The sequence below is a fragment of the Orbicella franksi genome, chromosome 6 (genome assembly GCF_964199315.1).
Source record: "Orbicella franksi chromosome 6, jaOrbFran1.1, whole genome shotgun sequence".
NCBI lineage: Eukaryota > Metazoa > Cnidaria > Anthozoa > Scleractinia > Merulinidae > Orbicella > Orbicella franksi.
The window spans coordinates 32,434,640-32,452,667 of record NC_138150.1 but is presented as its reverse complement, the minus strand read 5'-3'; the positions used below and the strand labels follow the sequence as shown (position 1 = coordinate 32,452,667).

General features: G+C 39.3%; 2 protein-coding genes across 2 annotated transcripts; both read right to left on the bottom strand.

The window, feature by feature from the left end:
• Positions 1 to 30: 30 nt before the first annotated feature.
• On the bottom strand, positions 31 to 2,661 carry LOC145490089 (uncharacterized). Its single transcript, XM_081469195.1, has 2 exons — positions 1,872 to 2,661; positions 31 to 914 (listed from the first exon to the last, which is right to left on the bottom strand). Exon 2 carries the CDS (start codon positions 892 to 894, stop codon positions 184 to 186), a length of 711 nt encoding a protein of 236 aa, XP_081325321.1. The 5' UTR covers positions 895 to 914; positions 1,872 to 2,661; the 3' UTR covers positions 31 to 183.
• A 2,263-nt stretch (positions 2,662 to 4,924) lies between these two features.
• Positions 4,925 to 16,046, bottom strand: LOC145489021 (putative ATP-dependent RNA helicase DDX5). The gene is made up of 14 exons (XM_081467909.1): positions 15,857 to 16,046; positions 13,390 to 13,639; positions 13,018 to 13,114; positions 12,746 to 12,807; positions 12,585 to 12,656; positions 11,644 to 11,709; positions 10,301 to 10,442; positions 9,789 to 10,122; positions 9,238 to 9,283; positions 9,079 to 9,143; positions 8,809 to 8,870; positions 8,556 to 8,615; positions 6,385 to 6,621; positions 4,925 to 5,851 (listed from the first exon to the last, which is right to left on the bottom strand). Exons 1-14 carry the CDS (start codon positions 15,913 to 15,915, stop codon positions 5,331 to 5,333), a joined length of 2,073 nt encoding a protein of 690 aa, XP_081324035.1. The 5' UTR covers positions 15,916 to 16,046; the 3' UTR covers positions 4,925 to 5,330.
• Between the last annotated feature and the right edge of the window lie 1,982 nt (positions 16,047 to 18,028).

Here is an 18,028-nt window from a genome sequence, read left to right as displayed (position 1 = left end):
GGTTTTTCTCCAGGGCTTAAAGGGTTAACTGGTTTAAGTCAGGAAGGCAGGTCTGAACAGGGTTTAAGAACCCTTATTCATATGTACAACTTGTGCCAACCACATGAACCATTACTACTCAAAATAGCAAATGTCTCAGTTGTATGTCCAATGTTTGGTGGTTGTTTTTCAAAACCTCCAAGTTTAAGGCATTGGTCCACCTTTTCTTATGGCATCACCAACTTGTGACTTGACACTAGCATCAGCATATCGTTGGTAGCTATCCAACAATTTACCGTCATCCTGTAAGGTGGCTTTAACAGCAGGAGCATTCCTCACAGCTTCCCACCAAAGATGAAATCTCTCAAACTCTCCACTTTTAGGTACCTCAAAACCACGATAGTGCTTCAGAATAAAGAACCTTGCTACATGAGGAGCCAACATGATGTCAACAAATCCAAGCTTTTCACCTTGAAAAAACGGCCCCTTTGGATCCATCGCTTTCACCAGCTCAAGCAGTTCACTTATCAACCGAGGCTTGATTTCCTGTTGTTCTGCCTCACTTTGTTTCATAAGAAGAGCATAAAACAATGGAGTAATTTTCTTGCCTATAAAATCTCCCCATATCCTTGCATGAGCTCTATGGTAAGGGTCTGTAGGTAGCAATCTTGGTTCAATGGGCCATGCTTCATCAACATACTCAATGCAGACTGGACTTTCATAAACTGTATTGTTGTTGTGAACAATGACAGGCACCATTCCTCGAGGATTGATGGAGAGCCATTCTGGGGTCTTGTTATAAGGGTCTTGTTCGATGTACTCAAAATCCACACCTTTGGCTTCCAGAGCAATCCATGCTCTTTGAGCAAAAGGACAAAACCATGCACAGTAAAGTTTTGGAATTCCCCCAGCCATAACAACTCGAATTGTGAATCCTGAAAGTGATATTTAGATACAAGCATTAGCTATTTTACCAAGGCACACATAACTGAATCACATTTTTAGAAAAATATGCAATTGTAGGTTAAAACAGTGATTGAATGGATGCAATAGAGAGAAAGATGACTAACAACTCACAGTAATGAAGAAATCGATCTCTCTTTTGAACATGAACTGATAAATTTACCATTTGAATTTTGAACGTTGAAAAAGCATTTAAAAAGAGAGAGTGAAAGAAGAGGGTTGCTAATTATGCAATCCTTACTTTTTGGGGAAGCTTGTTGGAAAATACTCAAGGACAAGGTTGTAATGGGAGGATTTTGTCCATAGTCTCGACAGTTTGTCACCAGCCCAGTGTGATAAGCTATACATACTGTAAATCTTCAAATAAGCGCCCCTCCTATAGGCCAAAATTGAAAATAAGTGCCCCCTCCCCTCCCCACATTTTGTGGACAAGTAATGAAACAAAGGATGTATAGTTTTTGTTGTGTAGTATGGTGCCACGATTTGAACTTCAGGATCAGCCTTTTATGTCGATAAATGGCTTATGTTGTTGTTTACGTGCAGGTGATGTATTTAAAAGATGATCATGTCAGGCGCGGATCCATCGTTTTACAGAACTCGGGCAAATTTTCCAGAATAACTCGGAAACCCAGGAAAGGGGACTTAATGGAGTTGAAATCTAAAAATATTTCCTGGGGAAGTAGGACCCACCTCTAGTCTGAATTTCAGCCGTCTATTTCCTTTACCCCGAGGGGGGCGTAAAGGGAAGAGACGGCTGAAATTCAGACTAGACCCACCTCTAGATCTAAGAAGCTTGCGCTTCGGCGCTCGCGCTCGTTGTTTCGGGAGTCGGACAACATTTATCCTAGATCTCCGCCTGCTTTCGATTACATCTCGGTTTATTTTTTGTCAAAGGCTAACAGCTAAGTCAACTTTAACCGTGATCCTACCTTCTCAGTCACTGCTCTTTTTCACAGAAACCTTCAGCTTCCATGCACTCCTAAGGCCAGTTGGCATGAGTCAGCAGCTGTAAGGCGTTGAGCCGTGGGGGCCTTGGGCACGAGAATTGCGAGGTCCGAGCTCCATAGGAATGCCACTTCTGGGGGTCCTTCTGGGGTAGTACTTGGTGTAACACCTCACTATTATGTCGGGTAGTACTTGGTGTAAGACCGCACTATTATGTCCCGAAATACACCCACACATTTCCTAATAGTGTAAGACCTCACTATTATGTCCCGAGATAGCACTTGTATAGTAGCTATAGTAGCTGTAGCAGCTGTCGTATCTGTAGTAGCTGTAGTATCTGTAGTAGCCGTAGTAGCTGTAGTAACTGTAGTAGCTGTGGTATGTGTAGTAGCTGTAGTATGTGTAGTAGCTGTAGTATGTGTAGTAACTGTAGTAGCTGTAGTATCTGTAGTAGCTGTAGTATGTGTAATAGCCGTAGTAGCTGTAGTAACTGTAGTATCTATAGTAGCTGTAGTATCTGTTGTATCTGTAGTAACTGTAGTAGCTGTAGTATGTGTAGTATCTGTAATATCTGTAGTAACTGTAGTAACTGTAGTATCTAGTAGCTGTAGTAGCTGTAGTAGCTGTAGTAGCTGTAGTAGCTGTAGTATCTGTAGTAGCCGTAGTAGCTGTAGTATCTGTAGTAGCTGTAGTATCTGTAGTAACTGTAGTAGCTGTAGTATCTAGTAGCTGTAGTAGCTGTAGTATGTGTAGTAGCTGTAGTATCTGTAGTAGCCGTAGTAACTGTAGTAGCTGTAGTATCTGTAGTATCTGTAATATCTGTAGTAACTGTAGTAGCTGTAGTATCTGTAGTAGCCGTAGTAACTGTACATGTAGTAGCTGTAGTATCTGTAGTAGCTGTAGTATCTGTAGTAACTGTAGTAGCTGTAGTATCTAGTAGCTGTAGTATGTGTAGTAGCTGTAGTATCTGTAGTAGCTGTAGTAGCTGTAGTATGTGTAGTATCTGTAATATCTGTAGTATCTGTAGTAGCTGTAGTAGCTGTAGTATCTGTAGTAGCTGTAGTAGCTGTAGTATCTGTAGTAGCTGTAGTATCTGTAGTAGCTGTAGTATCTGTAGTAGCTGTAGTATCTGTAGTAACTGTAGTAGCTGTAGTATCTAGTAGCTGTAGTAGCTGTAGTATGTGTAGTAGCTGTAGTATCTGTAGTAGCTGTAGTATCTGTAGTATATGTAGTAGCTGTAGTAGCTGTAGTATCTGTAATATCTGTAGTATCTGTAGTAGCTGTAGTATGTGTAGTAGCTGTAGTATCTGTAATAGCCGTAGTAACTGTAGTATCTGTAGTATCTGTAGTAGCTGTAGTATCTGTCAAGTAGCCGTAGTAACTGTAGTATCTGTAGTAGCTGTAGTAGCTGTAATAGTGAGGTCTCACACCAAGTACTACCCCACTTCCGGCATGTCCCAGGGATGTCGGCGGCATATGAGAGCCACGCTTTATTTTCTTCCACTTATCCAAAGTTTTCGAGAAAACAAGGGTTTTATGTCACATACCTTTGCGAGGAAAACTAAAGTTTCAAGTTACAAACGTTTGCGTGAAAAGTTAAATTGTCACGTTTGCTACTTCAACGTGTTATTGAATTTGAAATGAACGAGAGTCAACGTAAAATCCGGCGGGGGTGGGGGACGGTACTGCCATATATGGGCTATATAGGTATGTGCCGCTGTGAAGGGTATGGTTTTCAAGCAGTTTACTCGAAGAAAGGGTATATAAGTCAGAGCGTTTGGGTCTAAAATAGGGTATCATTTTTCACGAAACTGACCAATTGGTTGAAGATGTTATCTAAACTAAGGAAACGAGGAATTACCACTCAAAAATATAAAAAAATGAATTCGGCAAGTTTAAAGTTTTGCAACTCAGCCTCAACAGCGTCGATAGACGACTATCATAAAACACTACTGGATATTATTAACTGTCAAAAATCGGGATTCTGACGGAAATCGGTGGTTTTAATACTGGTTACTCTAGTATAGGGTAGCAAACTTCAGCGGCACATCCCCACCCAGAAATTCCTAAAGCACCCCCCCCCCCGGGCGTAAAACATCAGAGTAAAATTTGAAAGCTGTCTTGACAAACAGAAATTGTAAGTTACTGTTGAACATCGAATGAAAATTGACATAAAACATACGCACTGCTAAGAATGTGACATTATGTGTTATCAAGGTTTCTGTCCGATCATATTCTACAAGGGGAAAAGCCTTAGGTACCAAAGTAAATACAAACGCGACTATCGTGCCAGAGCTATGCATTGTACTCAGCACTGTCCGAGATTGTCTCACTAGTTCATTCTCAAAGACAACCTTGACGGTCATTTTGCCTGGTAGATTTTTTGTTCAAAAGTGTAAAAAAGTTCTGAATTGAAACAACCTAAATGCATGTCAAAGAATTGATATTGATCAGAAACTAGCCGATTTCATTTAAAATAATTATGTAGTATTCAGGCACGTATCCAACGTTTAACAGAAATCGGTCAGATTTTTCAGAATAACTCGGAAACCCAGGAAAGGGGACTTAATGGAGTTGAAATCCAAAGCATTTCCTGGGGAGGCACGACCCCTGACCCCTCCAGCACTAAGAAGCTTGCACTTTGTCATATTTTGTCACCCAAGAATTGGCAGACTGCACTCGGATTGGTGTAGTGGCAAGAGTCGAAATTCCCGGGTTTGACTCTCGGTGTCCAAATTTTATTATTTGAAATACGAAAAAACAAATGTGTGGAATGACCTTTACGTAAAAATAAGTTTCTAATCTCCTTCAACTAAGGTCTTCTCAACAGTCAACTCGAGACTGACGCCCCCACTACCCTACCATATGAAGTCAAATTCCCCACCCCACCCCACCCCACTCCCGGGGTCACATCAACTAGTCAAAAGTCCGGAGAGGAGGGGGGGCGGGGGCGGGGGTGTTATGTGGATGTCGTTATTTAATCAATAAAGTATATTTATTAAGATGAAAAATCGAAAGAAAACGAGATAAAACACGATTTCGATAAATGAAAATTTATTAACGTCGTAGCCTATTTTCGAAGTCTGTAGACAGACCTGATTTGCAGAAGCTAAGAACAACTCCTAAATACTTGTTGCGCATTTGGACAGAGTTTCACTGTCTTCTAAAACAAAAATATCTAAGCTACACTAAAATTAACTGTAAAAAACAAGTGGCAAAATGAAAACATTTACAGTACAGGCAATATAGCCTTAGCTTAAGAACGCCCTCCTCAAATTGACAACACCTTCCCCTCAAAACGCCAATTTTGACTTCAAAAATTGCGGATGAACAGTAAATGTTGTCAGTCACAGTAAGTGAACTGAAAATAACTACTAGTGTTAATATCTACTGTTGTGGTCATCATTTAATAAATATTAAGAATGCCCGACAGATTGTAACTCTCATCTCTGTTGAGGATATGACCATGCCGCAGTTTGTTGCACTTGGCCTTGCACAGCATTGGTAGCCTGTTGCTGATAAGCTTGGTAAGAGGCTTGTGGGTAGGTGGCAGCAGCAGCCTGGGTGTACTGCTGCTGTTGCTGCATAAGAGGCTGGGGTGGGTTCGGCTGGGAAGGAGGCGGACCAGGAGGTGGTGGAGGCGGCGCCTGTTGTGAATACGAGTTGCTGCTGTAAGAGTTGCTGTATCCCCCTCCCATCATGTTCCATGAGCCATTCTGTTGCGACTGATTCCTTCCTCCGCCACGGGAATCTTGTGTCCTGTTGGAGTTAAACGACTTGTTAGCACTTGACATATGACCACCTCTCCCAGAACCACCTCGTCCTCCACCTGAGAAACTTGAATGTCCTGCCAAGCGGTTTCCACCACCACTTCTGGAATCACTACGTGAATCACCATAGCTGTTCCTGTTAAAATGACCACCACTGTTCCCCTGGGCAGATTTGTCACGAAAGCGGCTTCGACCTGATGTGTAAAGTGAAACATAATATTGTAAAATGCTATTAGAATATACACTGCGAAATGCTGCACACGACGCAGAACAGGACACATTGCTTTACCATGCCGATGTAACTACTGTAGTTAGCGACATTCAATTGGGATTTTGTGGGACAGTGATTTTTGTTGGGAAGAAATTTCAATTTACTGACAGGTACTAGGTGTTCAATGCTAGTGTTTTTAACCCTTCTTAACTAAAAATCATAATCAGCCAACAACTGTCCCAAAGCAGTAGATAAACCAACATCAATGTCTTACTTTAGTTCCATATGATATAAACGATGAAACACTCATCATGTCACGAGTGCTGCAGGACGAATAAACAATATCCAAATCCGATGGGATACCAATCCACGAACTCTCCTCAGTCAGCCTCCCAGATAACGGCCACGTGCCATAACTGACGAGCGTCCTACATACTGCTCGTTCAGTAAGTTCGTACACAATATTTCAATTACTTCCTCAACGGGTCAGAAAAGCAAGAATAAGGCGATACTAACCTTTGCCAAACATGCCCCTGGCTTGTTCAGCCAGCTGAATGAGCTTGGGGTTGACATGCTGGTTGGCCTCCTTAAGCACGGAAATCAAGTCCTTAGCCTGCTTCGCGTTGCCGGTCGTGAAAAAAGTATAGGACGTTCCTGTGCGATCTGAACGTGCTGTTCTCCCAATACGATGCACATAATCTTCTGAACAACTTGGAAAGTCAAAGTTGATCACAAATTTTATGTCGGAGATATCTAAATGATGCAACAAAGCAACAGGGTGTCAAAATAATATACAATACAGCAGGCTATCAATAAAAAGAGGGCGTCAACACTGAATGCCAGCTCCCTAATGCTAATTTTAGAAAAAGTCAGAAACAGTCCCTCGATACTCACGTGGGCACAGTATGGTTTCCAACACCTTTTAATGTAACAGAAACAAATTGGCCACCAAAGTAGCCTGTGTACTTCTCCAAACAAACTTGCCTGGCCAGAAGGAATCTGTCCCAGAGTGTAATTTTATTGAGCTTGTTTCTGCTCTGGGAGCCGGCATGAAAAATGTTCACCAGGTTACACTTGAAGCGGGAACCACACCATGACTCAGCGCGTCCAGATGATTGGGAGGGAAGGAACAGAAATGTAGGATACTCTTAATTATTAAGACAGAACACAGACTCGCCTGACTGCCACTTTATGAATTGTAGACAGTAATGCAAACTTTGTGGGCCCTTTAGATTCAACACTGCATTGCAACACAAAATGTACAAATATACAGGAGTCCTTTGTGCAAAGTTTAAAGAAACAGAAATGAATCTCAGCTCACAGTGTATCTTTGCTTTGCAAAAATAATGTAGTTCTGGGACTGCCAGTAAGATTTGCCTTACAAAGACTACCTTCAGTCAAGTGTTGTTATGGCTACCTGCACCACAACAACTGAGAATCCAAGCACGAAAAACAAAGAAAAACTGTGCAATAAGATTCAACCTTGTTTCTTTTAACCTTATCAGAGGGACTTCCTATCTGCAAGCATCTAAATGGACAAATGTTTCTGAATTTTTAACACTCTTAAGTGCCAAATACTCTTATTATCTCCTTGAAATAGCAATTTGAAGAACTTAACCTCTGCACGGAACTTTCAAGTCAAAGCCCAGTGCTATGACTTTCAGTCAATTTATCTTCTGTTGTCAATCTTTGTTGGCCAGGGCAATGATGCACCAGAACAGTAAATAATTTTGCTTTCAGTTAACTTGATTGATGGAGTTGTTTACAACAAAAAAAAATTACCAAGTCAGAGCACTGGACTTTGACTTAAAGTTTGAGGTTGTACAGATAGTACTTTTACGCTGCCACAAGCTGAATCTAGAAGGCCCCACAAATTCTACACTACTGTGGAACCTGGACCCCATCTGTACAACCATCAAACACAACTCCACTGAGAATTGGTAAAGTGATTTTATTAAAATTCAATACTTAATACAAGTCCCACATGCTATGGGATGTGGCAGACATCAGAAAGGAATCAATCTGAACAGAGAGCCTGTGTACAAGGCAAGGCAGCATCTTGGACACAGTCTGTCCATGAGAGCCAATTGACTTGCAGACTAAAAAAAACACTTGTATCATGTTTAATTGTTGAGGTGTGAGGTGCAAGGAAAATCCTGACTCCTCAAGACAGTCTTATTTTGTAACTTGAAGGTTGAAGGACTTCCTGAAATGGAAAACATTTACCATTTGTATGCATGTGTGCATCTGACAGTGGCCCACAAGATTGCAAAGTCACATGCTGTTTTTCAAAATTTTGAAAGCAATTTTGGCAAAATAACTTAATTAAACAATGCAAGAAACAACTGCTCCTTTCCCTCCAGCTCAGCTGACAAACCAAGGTCATGCACAGTTCCTTCCACTCAAGGACAACCAGTAACCACAGCATAGATGATGCACCCTCCAATTAAAAAAATATACCTACTATGGGGTTAAAAATAGAAGGTAGAGTTAGTAAACAATCTTCAAAATCACCAACAAAGAGGATATACATCTATGCTAGAATGGATTGCTATCTAGTTACTCATTCCTAATTTCATGGTGTGACACTGTGAATATGACATTTACATGTACCATATCCAGTGCCTGTGCTCTAGGCCATTTGGTAAAATAAATCTGGTTAACTAACAAGACAAACGGTGACAAACCTAATCCTCGGGAAGCAACATCCGTAGCAACTAGGATGGGAGCATTACCCTTCCTGAATTCTAAAAAGGATAAAGAGAGAAGACAAACCTTTAACTATTAAGTGTACTTCATGCACACAATTAATAAGTAATAGAAATATGAATATATAGGGATACAGTAGATATCCATTTTACTCCTTGAATTTAAAAAATATATATATATATAATCAATCAATCAATCAATCAATAAAATATACTATGAATTCTGACGCACCATTCAAGACCCAATCCCTTTCAGGCTGAGATTTGTCTCCATGAATACACATAGCAGGCCATCTAATGAGAAAAGTACATTACAGACTTAAAAAAGGCCAATCACTGGATAAAACAGTGAACAAAAACTAACAAAGAGCATCAGTAACGAGGAATTCAAAATGGTCAACATGCAAAATTCAAGAGCAAACTGAACATTCATCATGTGCTCTACAGGCAAGACAGAGTGCCCATTTTGTCCGGAAAAGACAATCAGAAATGCTAAACTCACCCATCTCTTCGCATCCTTCTGGTTAGCTCATCCGCTCGTCTTTTAGTCTCCGTAAAAATGAGGGACTACAGTGGTAAAATTAACAAAGAACACATGAGCAAAAAGAAAAAGGCGGCTCAATATCATTATCAGTAGACTCAAACAATTACCAAAATCTACCTTGTTTTCAGACTCTCCCATTATCTCTTCCAGAAGCTTGATAAGCCTTGCAGAAAAAAAAAACAAACAAACATCCTCTTAGTCTTCATACTGTTCAGTGTACAAGAAAAATGTAAACAGTCCATAGAGTAGACTATGCAAATACTCTACAACACAATATAGCTGCACTTGACATTATACATGTAGTTAAAACTGCAAGTACAGCTCTACCCTGTAGTACTTTTGTCCAATACACTTCACACAAAGTCAACAGTGTTGCAAGAAAGGCCGACTGACAGGTATCTTACTGCATGTTCATTCCAGACTAAAATTGAAGCACAACATCTGATATAGATGACAAAACACTACACAAGTTCATCTTAAGTTTCAGATGGGTAGTTCTGTATGCAAGTAAGACCCAAACAGACACTATATGTTTCTTAATGGCAGTTCCATCAGTGTGGACTTCACTAACAATATTTACACCTTAGTTCAAAAGAACTTCTAACCACAGTTTTAACCCACATCACAAGGACTTTTGTTTCTGAGGTAAAACCAAAGTGAAAACTTACTTGTAGTCTTTTTCAGTTTCATCACACACATCCACAATCTGTAAGATTTTGTGGTTTGCAGTGAGCCCTAGTGTTCCAACTGTGATGTGCACATAGTCCCGTAAGAAGTCACTTGCCAGACCCTGTACTTCCTTTGGCCATGTAGCACTCCACATAAGTGTCTGTCGGTCTGGGCGAATCTGTTCAATAATTGTCCTAATCTGTGGTTCAAATCCCATATCAAGCATCCTGTCTGCTTCATCAAGCACCAAGAAAGTGCACCGCCGCAGGTTTGTTTTGCGAGCCTCCAACATGTCAATCAGTCTCCCTGGTGTAGCTATACATATCTCCACACCTGCAGCACCAATAGCATGAGAATGTTACCAAAGTGCCATACAGCTACACAAAACTAAGGGAAATGATGACAACTGAGAACACTCCACTATTGATGTATCAAGAAAAAGTTACCAAGTGAAACTGTCTTTTATGCACAGATTGTGTGTAAAATGAGTGTACAACATAAATTGAGTCACCTCTTTCAAGTTCACGAATTTGAGGCCCCTTTGGTGCACCTCCATAAATGCACACACTTCTGACTTTAGAGTTTCGTCCATATTGGAATGCGACACTCTGAACTTGCTGTGCCAATTCTCTTGTTGGACAAAGGACAAGAGCCTGAAAACAGTAGTTTAACAATTTAACACACAAAAGTGTTCAACATCTGCATTCCCTCTCACAGTATCAATGCTGACAAGGAAACCAAAACAGTTATTGTGATCATCAAAATTAATGACAACAATAAATAAGCAATTGCCAAAAAGCTTTGTTAAAGCTGCACCTATTAAAGTGCACCTAACACCCCAATTTTTTTTTCACTAAAACCAATCTACTTATTGTTTGAAATACTTCTGCGAAACAATTTTTAGATTCGGTTAAATCCTTGATTTTCTGTACCCTGAGGAAATGGGTCCAGCGGCTACTGTGACATCTACCCAGGAAGGTTGAATATCTTATGTCCTCTCATTTCCTTTACGATAATGCAGTCACACGTTCGAAAAATGCACAGAAACGCCTTCCAGAAGTGCTATCAGCTGTTGCAGCAACATCCTAAATTTAGAGAACAATATGATGTACAATTTACAGAGGACAATCGGTCAATGGTAGAAAAAAGATGTTAACAATGGGTTGATTTTGTTGAACCAAAACAAGCGACGTGAGTCTGTGAGAACCATTGAAGAACTCTCACTGGAATTTGTTCTGCAGACTTCAAAATGCTATTTTCAAAATTTTCTGCTTAAAGCCAACCAGCAATTTATAGAAATACTACTGACAGCCTATATCTCCCAATCCCGCAGTATTTATAACACAGCCGGCAAATTTATAACTAATATAATGATATGTAAATAGGTTGCAGTCTGGTTGCAGCTGTACACCGCAAACCAACACTTGCTTCTCTTTTGATTTAGATAAAAGTTGAAGATTAATCCTTTAGAATAACATGATAACAAAATCATCAGCAACCGTCGCCCCAGACTCGCTAAATGCAGTTGCGCAACAATTCAAGCCCTTCTACAAAAGGGCATACAAAATCAAGGATTCAAGCAAATTCAAAAATGTTTTTGCCCAAATGCCTGGTGGATTTGTTTTAGCAAAAACAGTTTGGGGGGTTAGGTGCACTTTAACTTGAATTTGGCATGTGTCTAACCTACTGCATTAGTCATATCCCAGTTAAGCAGGTTTCATTTGAAGCACTTTCAGTGACTAATCTAGTAAGACAATCTCAGAGATCAACCCCCCAAACCATCCCAATAGTGATCTCTGCACTAAAAATGTACCAGCTCACTATGATAAGCAAACTTTTACTACATGCACTTACCACAGGACCATCCCCAGGTTGAAGAAGAGGTTGGTTATTGATATGTACAATTGCAGGTAAAATGAACTACAAGAAGACAAAATTATATTAAATCATGTTGTTGATTGTATATTAATTAATTAACATCAGCTTTACTACAGTAAAGCTAGATAGCAAGTCTGCAAGGTGGCCAAACATCTACAAACAATAATTTCCTTCAAATCTTCACAGCTTACAGATAGTTGACAACCTCAGGTTAATTAAATTGCTGTTTGTTCAAGGGAAAGGATGTTGACCCCGGTATAAAGGTTAGTTCTTTTTATGTATTTCTGATTTCAGAACTGAGCAATTTTCCTTTCAGAAAATGTGAAGTGAAGGAGAAAGTGTTCTGTCTTCCCTGACAAACGTCTACTACAAGTGTTTCTTTTGTCGGTCAGAATTTCTTTCAACATCAACACATTATAAATTTTCTGAATTTTCTGAATTTATGATATCTGGATCTGTGATATCTCTCTCAGCAAGTTTTTGTGTGCTGACATTTCAATACCTTGGCAAGAATTTTGGCAAGTCAAGATGTTAGCAGACAAAAACTTGACGAGAATCTTGGTGAGATCCAAGGTACAGGTTATCCATTAGATTGCAGGCTCAAGCCAGGCTCTGCTTTTAGGCTTGGCTAAATCTATATATCATGTGACAGCATCTATCAGTGGTGAGCAAAAACTTGTGAATGCCCAGTAAAGGGTTAATAAAATTCAAAAATAGTTTTCTCTCTTTATCTTAAAAAGTAAAAAAGCTTCCACCCCATTCTTTTAGCCAAAACCAGATTGTTTGCATTTTCATTAAAATTCACCTACCTTGAGACCTTAATTGCTTACTTTACATGTACTTTAACACAAATGTCTAATTCCCTCTTTATTGCATGAACAGTGGAACAAAATTAACATTTAACCAACAACACTTACAGATATAGTTTTTCCTGATCCTGTCTGTGCAATTCCAACAAGGTCTCTACCACTGAGTGCTACTGGCCAGCCCTAAAAAAAAGGAACTCTTTATATCTGCGACTGCCATACAAAAAACCCTAATAGATTGGTACAATAAACTATAAAATTACCACAATTACCTGTGCTTGAATAACTGTTGGTTCTTGGAAACCTTCTTTTCTTATTGTATCCATAACATAATCTGGAAAGAAAAGATGTAAATTTGGTCATATAACATGACAATCATTTAAGGCAAGCCCTGGAAAAAGATTGAAATTAGCAAAGTACAGGTAGGTACCAACAACAACAAAAAAACACAAATCAATATAAATTATTACTACTTTAGCTTACTACGTTGTCAGAACACTGCTCATGGTTGTCTTATCAAACTGAACTGAAAGATAGGACTTACTTGGATAATTTGCTTCCTCAAAAGCTATCACTGGCTTTGGTACATTCCTCCCTAGAACAGTAAGTTCAGAACGTCTTCTGTAGTCATCAACTTCTTGCTAAAAGACAAAATCAGCGCACATTTCATTATATTTCTAGGGCTTACTAGTTTTCTTCTTCTAGAAACAAACAGTAATATTTTCAGAGACTTGTACCACATGTACCTTCCACCTTTCATACTTAAACAAAGGGCAAATGTAATATAACCAAATTTGGTCTAATTTAGCTTCTAATAAGCTTGGTTTTTCTTTGCACTTTTTTCAATGTAGGATGTTACATTCCTAAAAACTAACCACTCAACAGTTCCTTTTGTTGGGGTACCTTAAATACCTACCATCGACCTGTTCTGGACATTTGGATGTTCCCTGTACAAATCCTTCTTGAATTTTGGCAGTGCATCAAGATCCCACTTTGGCTTTCTTAGCAATTGTCCAGGGCTGTTATTTAACTTGTCTTTTTTACCACCAAATCCTCCACCCCCTCCACCCCTAAATGAAGAACCAAAAGACCCTCCTCCAAAACCACCACGGCCACCTCCTCCACCACGACTGTTGCCTCCTCCACCACGACCACCACCTCCAAAGCTGCAAAAAAAGAGCAAATTGTTTTAGATTACGAGAAACCACCTTACATACAAATCAACGGTAGAACATTTAGCAATATTTAAGTTAACTCAATGGTTTGATGTAAAATGTACTAAGTGCAGGAAATAATTTTTATCGTGCAGCAGGATGTGTCCTTTGGAATCTCTATTTCAGCCCGAAAGTGTACAGATTTGTTCAGACATTGATTATGTAATTTGCACTCATAAATAATGACTCAATCTGTAGGTGAACATAAGTATAGGTAATCATACAGTTTCGAGTTCAATTTGGAATTAATTTGCATGAGTGAGTTTTTCAGAAAGCTGAATTACATGAGCTGCTTCGGCGAGTGTAATTTCAGCTTTTTGAAAAACTCACTCGTGCAAATTAACTCCAAATTCAACAACAAAAACCGTATGATTACTTATTAATAATATAAACATGAAAAAATTCGAACAGAGGAAGTGCCGGAAGATCTTTCTTGAAGCCATTTTTACTCATTTGAGAAAATTTTCTTCATCATTTTACGTGATATCATTTTCTTAGAAGAGTTCCTATTGTCTTTCAGTCAATCATAATCTAGAATTTCCATGTGTAATTTGCACTGGCGTTACACTTTTTGCACTGATGTTACACTTGAACTGCACTGCTCTTAGCCAATCAGAATTGAGTAATTTTTTTTCATGTGTATTATTATAAGATAAATATGCTTAGCAATGCCTTATGGGACAATTTTCTAAAAAAAAAAAAATGCATTGCTTATTTCCAAAGCAAAACAACCTGCGGATCTGTATGATTTGCGATTTTTAACTTGTTTCAAAGCAAACATGGTCTTTAAACAAGATCTTCACATCATTTTGGTGCTCAGTCACGAGGTCTGATCATAACCTAAAATGCATCAGACAACTTCACAAGTTTGATCAACGTCCAATGACCACCTGGGCAATAACACAATCAGAAAATGAGTTATAGGGTTAATGAAGTACAGTGATGAGCAAATCAGTCTTCATATTTAACAAGTACACCAGGAGGAGCTTCTTCTTTGCCTCATCGGATACATAATGGAATAAGAAAAATAGTGCCAAAAAAAGAAACCCTTTCCCCTGGGTGTTTATGGGCTTGATTTTCAAAGTAGAAGCTCAAATGGGGTCAGAACTTATCCTAAACAAGTTATGGCTATATGGCCAGTGCACGATCAGAGATGTCAACTGGTCTTGACAAGGTCATCAGTCAACATCAGATCATTTTCAGGGCAAGACTGATGTTCCTGTTGTTGGCATCCTTTAATTTGAATTATTTTTCCACTTAATAAGCATCATAACAAGCAAATATTGGCAGAATAGATCACACCGATCAGTCTACCTAGTTTCTGTGTTGGATATCGTGACGACAGAAAGATAACACTATGTTGCACAGGGACTTCATAATCTTCACTCTTGTCCTAAATAGGGTCTTAACATAGAGGGTGATGTCCTACACAGGGTAGGGTTTTTAGAGTGTTTTATTTTCTAAACAGGATCAGGATTTCAAATACCCTGCAGCACCTTGAGACAAAGAAAAATTTTCCAAACAATTGCCTTAGGTTATGTTAGGAGGTTTCATTATTCTCAGGTTTCATTCTCTCATTAACAATAGCTTAACCAGTGATTCTGAGAGAATTTTGCCAATTTATATATTATACATTTTGCAAACACAAAACTTGTCCTAAAGTTTCACAACAGTCCCTGAACTAAGTGGCAGTGTTTCTTCTGGGGCTCCTGTGACTATTTAACTCGCATTACACACACTTAAAATATCTGTTTGCATAAATTACACTACTTTTAAGAGTTGAATACATTAGCAGCGGCGCCATGCTTAAAGACTACGGTACATACTTAGTCAACGTCACTACAGTGGAATATAAAAGATGTCGACTGATAACAGCATATTTATCCTCTAAGGCCTTGTGCGTAAAGCTTGCTTAGAAACAATCCACCTTCCCCTCGAGGAAATCGCATGTGGCAGGCGTCTTGCGTGAAAAGCATGGACTTCTCAAAATTCACACTTTCGACCCGAAATACGACCATATGGAGAATGAAAACTCACATAAACCTCCTTTAGCATTTGCCTCTTAGAACTAACGACTTGATTGAAACGAAGGTCGAATTTATGTAGATGTAGACGAAGAAAATGCAGAGGTCATTGAAAATGGCGCATTGTCCATATTCATCTTCTTACCTTTTTCGTTCTGAACGGCTACCTGGATCAAAAGAACGACCTCTGTCATAACGAGACATGATTCGGTAATGTAGTCTGGTTGTTTTGAGCCTTAGCAATAAAAGATTCTGGCCAAAAATGCGATACCGAAAGCACGACTTCACAACCAAACTCGTCGCCGGTAAAAGCAGGCGTGAAAGAAAGAACTGTGACGCAGGCGATTCAAACAAAGTGATCTCTGATTGGTGGGGACCTTATTACGTAATACTTAACACAGGCGGCCCAAGAACGTGGTTGGCTTTAAAAGGGTCTGGTATCCACATAATGAATTTACTTTTCTGATTTCCTTTTGTTTCCTTCCCCGCAAAATCAGCTTTTATTATGATTATCGAATGTCAAAAGACGTAGTCATGTAACACAGGAGACATGGAAACTGACTCCCCGTATTTTGGTAGTTAATTTGAGATAAGTAAGTAAAAGTAATCTTGATTTAGGTACATACGGCACAAAACTGAACAAGAACAACCAATTATGGAACAAGCCAAATAAACCCGTAGCAACAGTACCCAAAAAATGTTATTATTGTATTACCCTAAATAGGTCTCCATAGCAATCATATTACTAAGCGTCCAAAATCTTGTGTAAATCGTTTCTGCTCTTTTGTTACGTAATGTCAAAGTTATTTTTCAAAACATCCGGCGCATCAAATCCTTCTTCCCATACAAGGACCGTCTCAATCGATCACAATTATCCAAAGTCCTTTATAAAGCTAGTTGCCGGGACTGCAATGATTTTTACATCAGGAAAACGAAGCAAAGACTTCACGACCGGAAAACAGAACATTTCAAGGCCCTTTTGAAACAGGATCACTCTTCTGCTATTGCTGATCACGTTAAAACAACTGGTCACAACATCAGATGGGACCATTTTGACATTTTGGCGTCCGGCAAGACTGACTACCATTGTAAGGTTAAAGAGACCTTGTTTATTCAAGAGTTGCAGCCAGCACTGAATGCCAATGTCAGCAGTGAAAAGCTTTTACTTTGTTAGACAGATTTTCCATTACAGACAGTTTCCGTTTGAAACGTCTTAAATTTCTACTGCAGATGTTTTCTGTCCAGGTTCCAGACCCCCATTGATACAGTATAAATAGCTTTCTAAAAATTAGCCTGCGTAGCAAGCGTTTCCGTGGGGTTTGGAAGCAAAGAAAGACCGAGGAACGGGATTTTCGGTGTTTTGTCTGCGCGGAAATTGGGGCGAGAACCAAAAAAAGAAAGAGGGGGGTGGGAGAGGGGAAGGAAGGAAGTTTCCTTCCTTCCTTCCCTTCCCTCTCCCCCTTCTTTTACTCGCTCCATTTTTCGCGCTGTAATTCTTTGCTCCCGAACCCCACAGAAACGCTTGCTACGCAGGCTATCTAAAAATTTCAACGGTTATACTTTTGAAAACTGTACGTCGACTAGCATACGAAAGGTCACGGAACGTCAAGTTCATAAAATGCATGTTTTTAAAATGTTTATCACCGCTGTTTGTTTCATATTTTTGAACAAGAGAGCTCTTTTAAATGTAAATGTGCATAAAGAATATTATAAAATAAGATCGATGAATAATCAAATATCTACCTCTTACTAACTGAGTTTGAGGTCCCTACTGTAAGTCACGGACCGAGTTTTTTCCCCATCAAGTAAAAGAAAGTCTTAAAATTTTACTTTCCATTCAGTGGGCCAAATATTACAAGAGATACATTGATTAATTAATTTTGTAAGTAAGCACACAATAGCAGGTTCCGAGATCTTCAAAAGACGGGGAGAGATACAGTCAGGACCACGGTATCTTAATGGGATTTAATTCCAGTGAGGATCCTGATTTACAGCTCTTGGACGCCCAAATTTTTGCTTGATTACTTAGACAGTTAGATGAGCCGTGAAAGCCGTCTCGGGGAGTTCAGGTGTATGGGAAGATACAAGATTGATCGTTTGTCAGGAAGTGTTCATTTTCCATCAGTTGAGCAATTCGTTTCATAGACGTGACAATATTACGCCGTTTTCTGTACGTTTCCCAGTTATCTTCAGATTTGATTTTACGAAACTTTTTATGAAGCTTGTTTCTTATAGTAATGGCTTGGGCAATTTTGGGAGTAAACCATGGGAGTTTGTTTCCGCGAATAAGTTTCTTTCAGTGTATATGGCTTATACC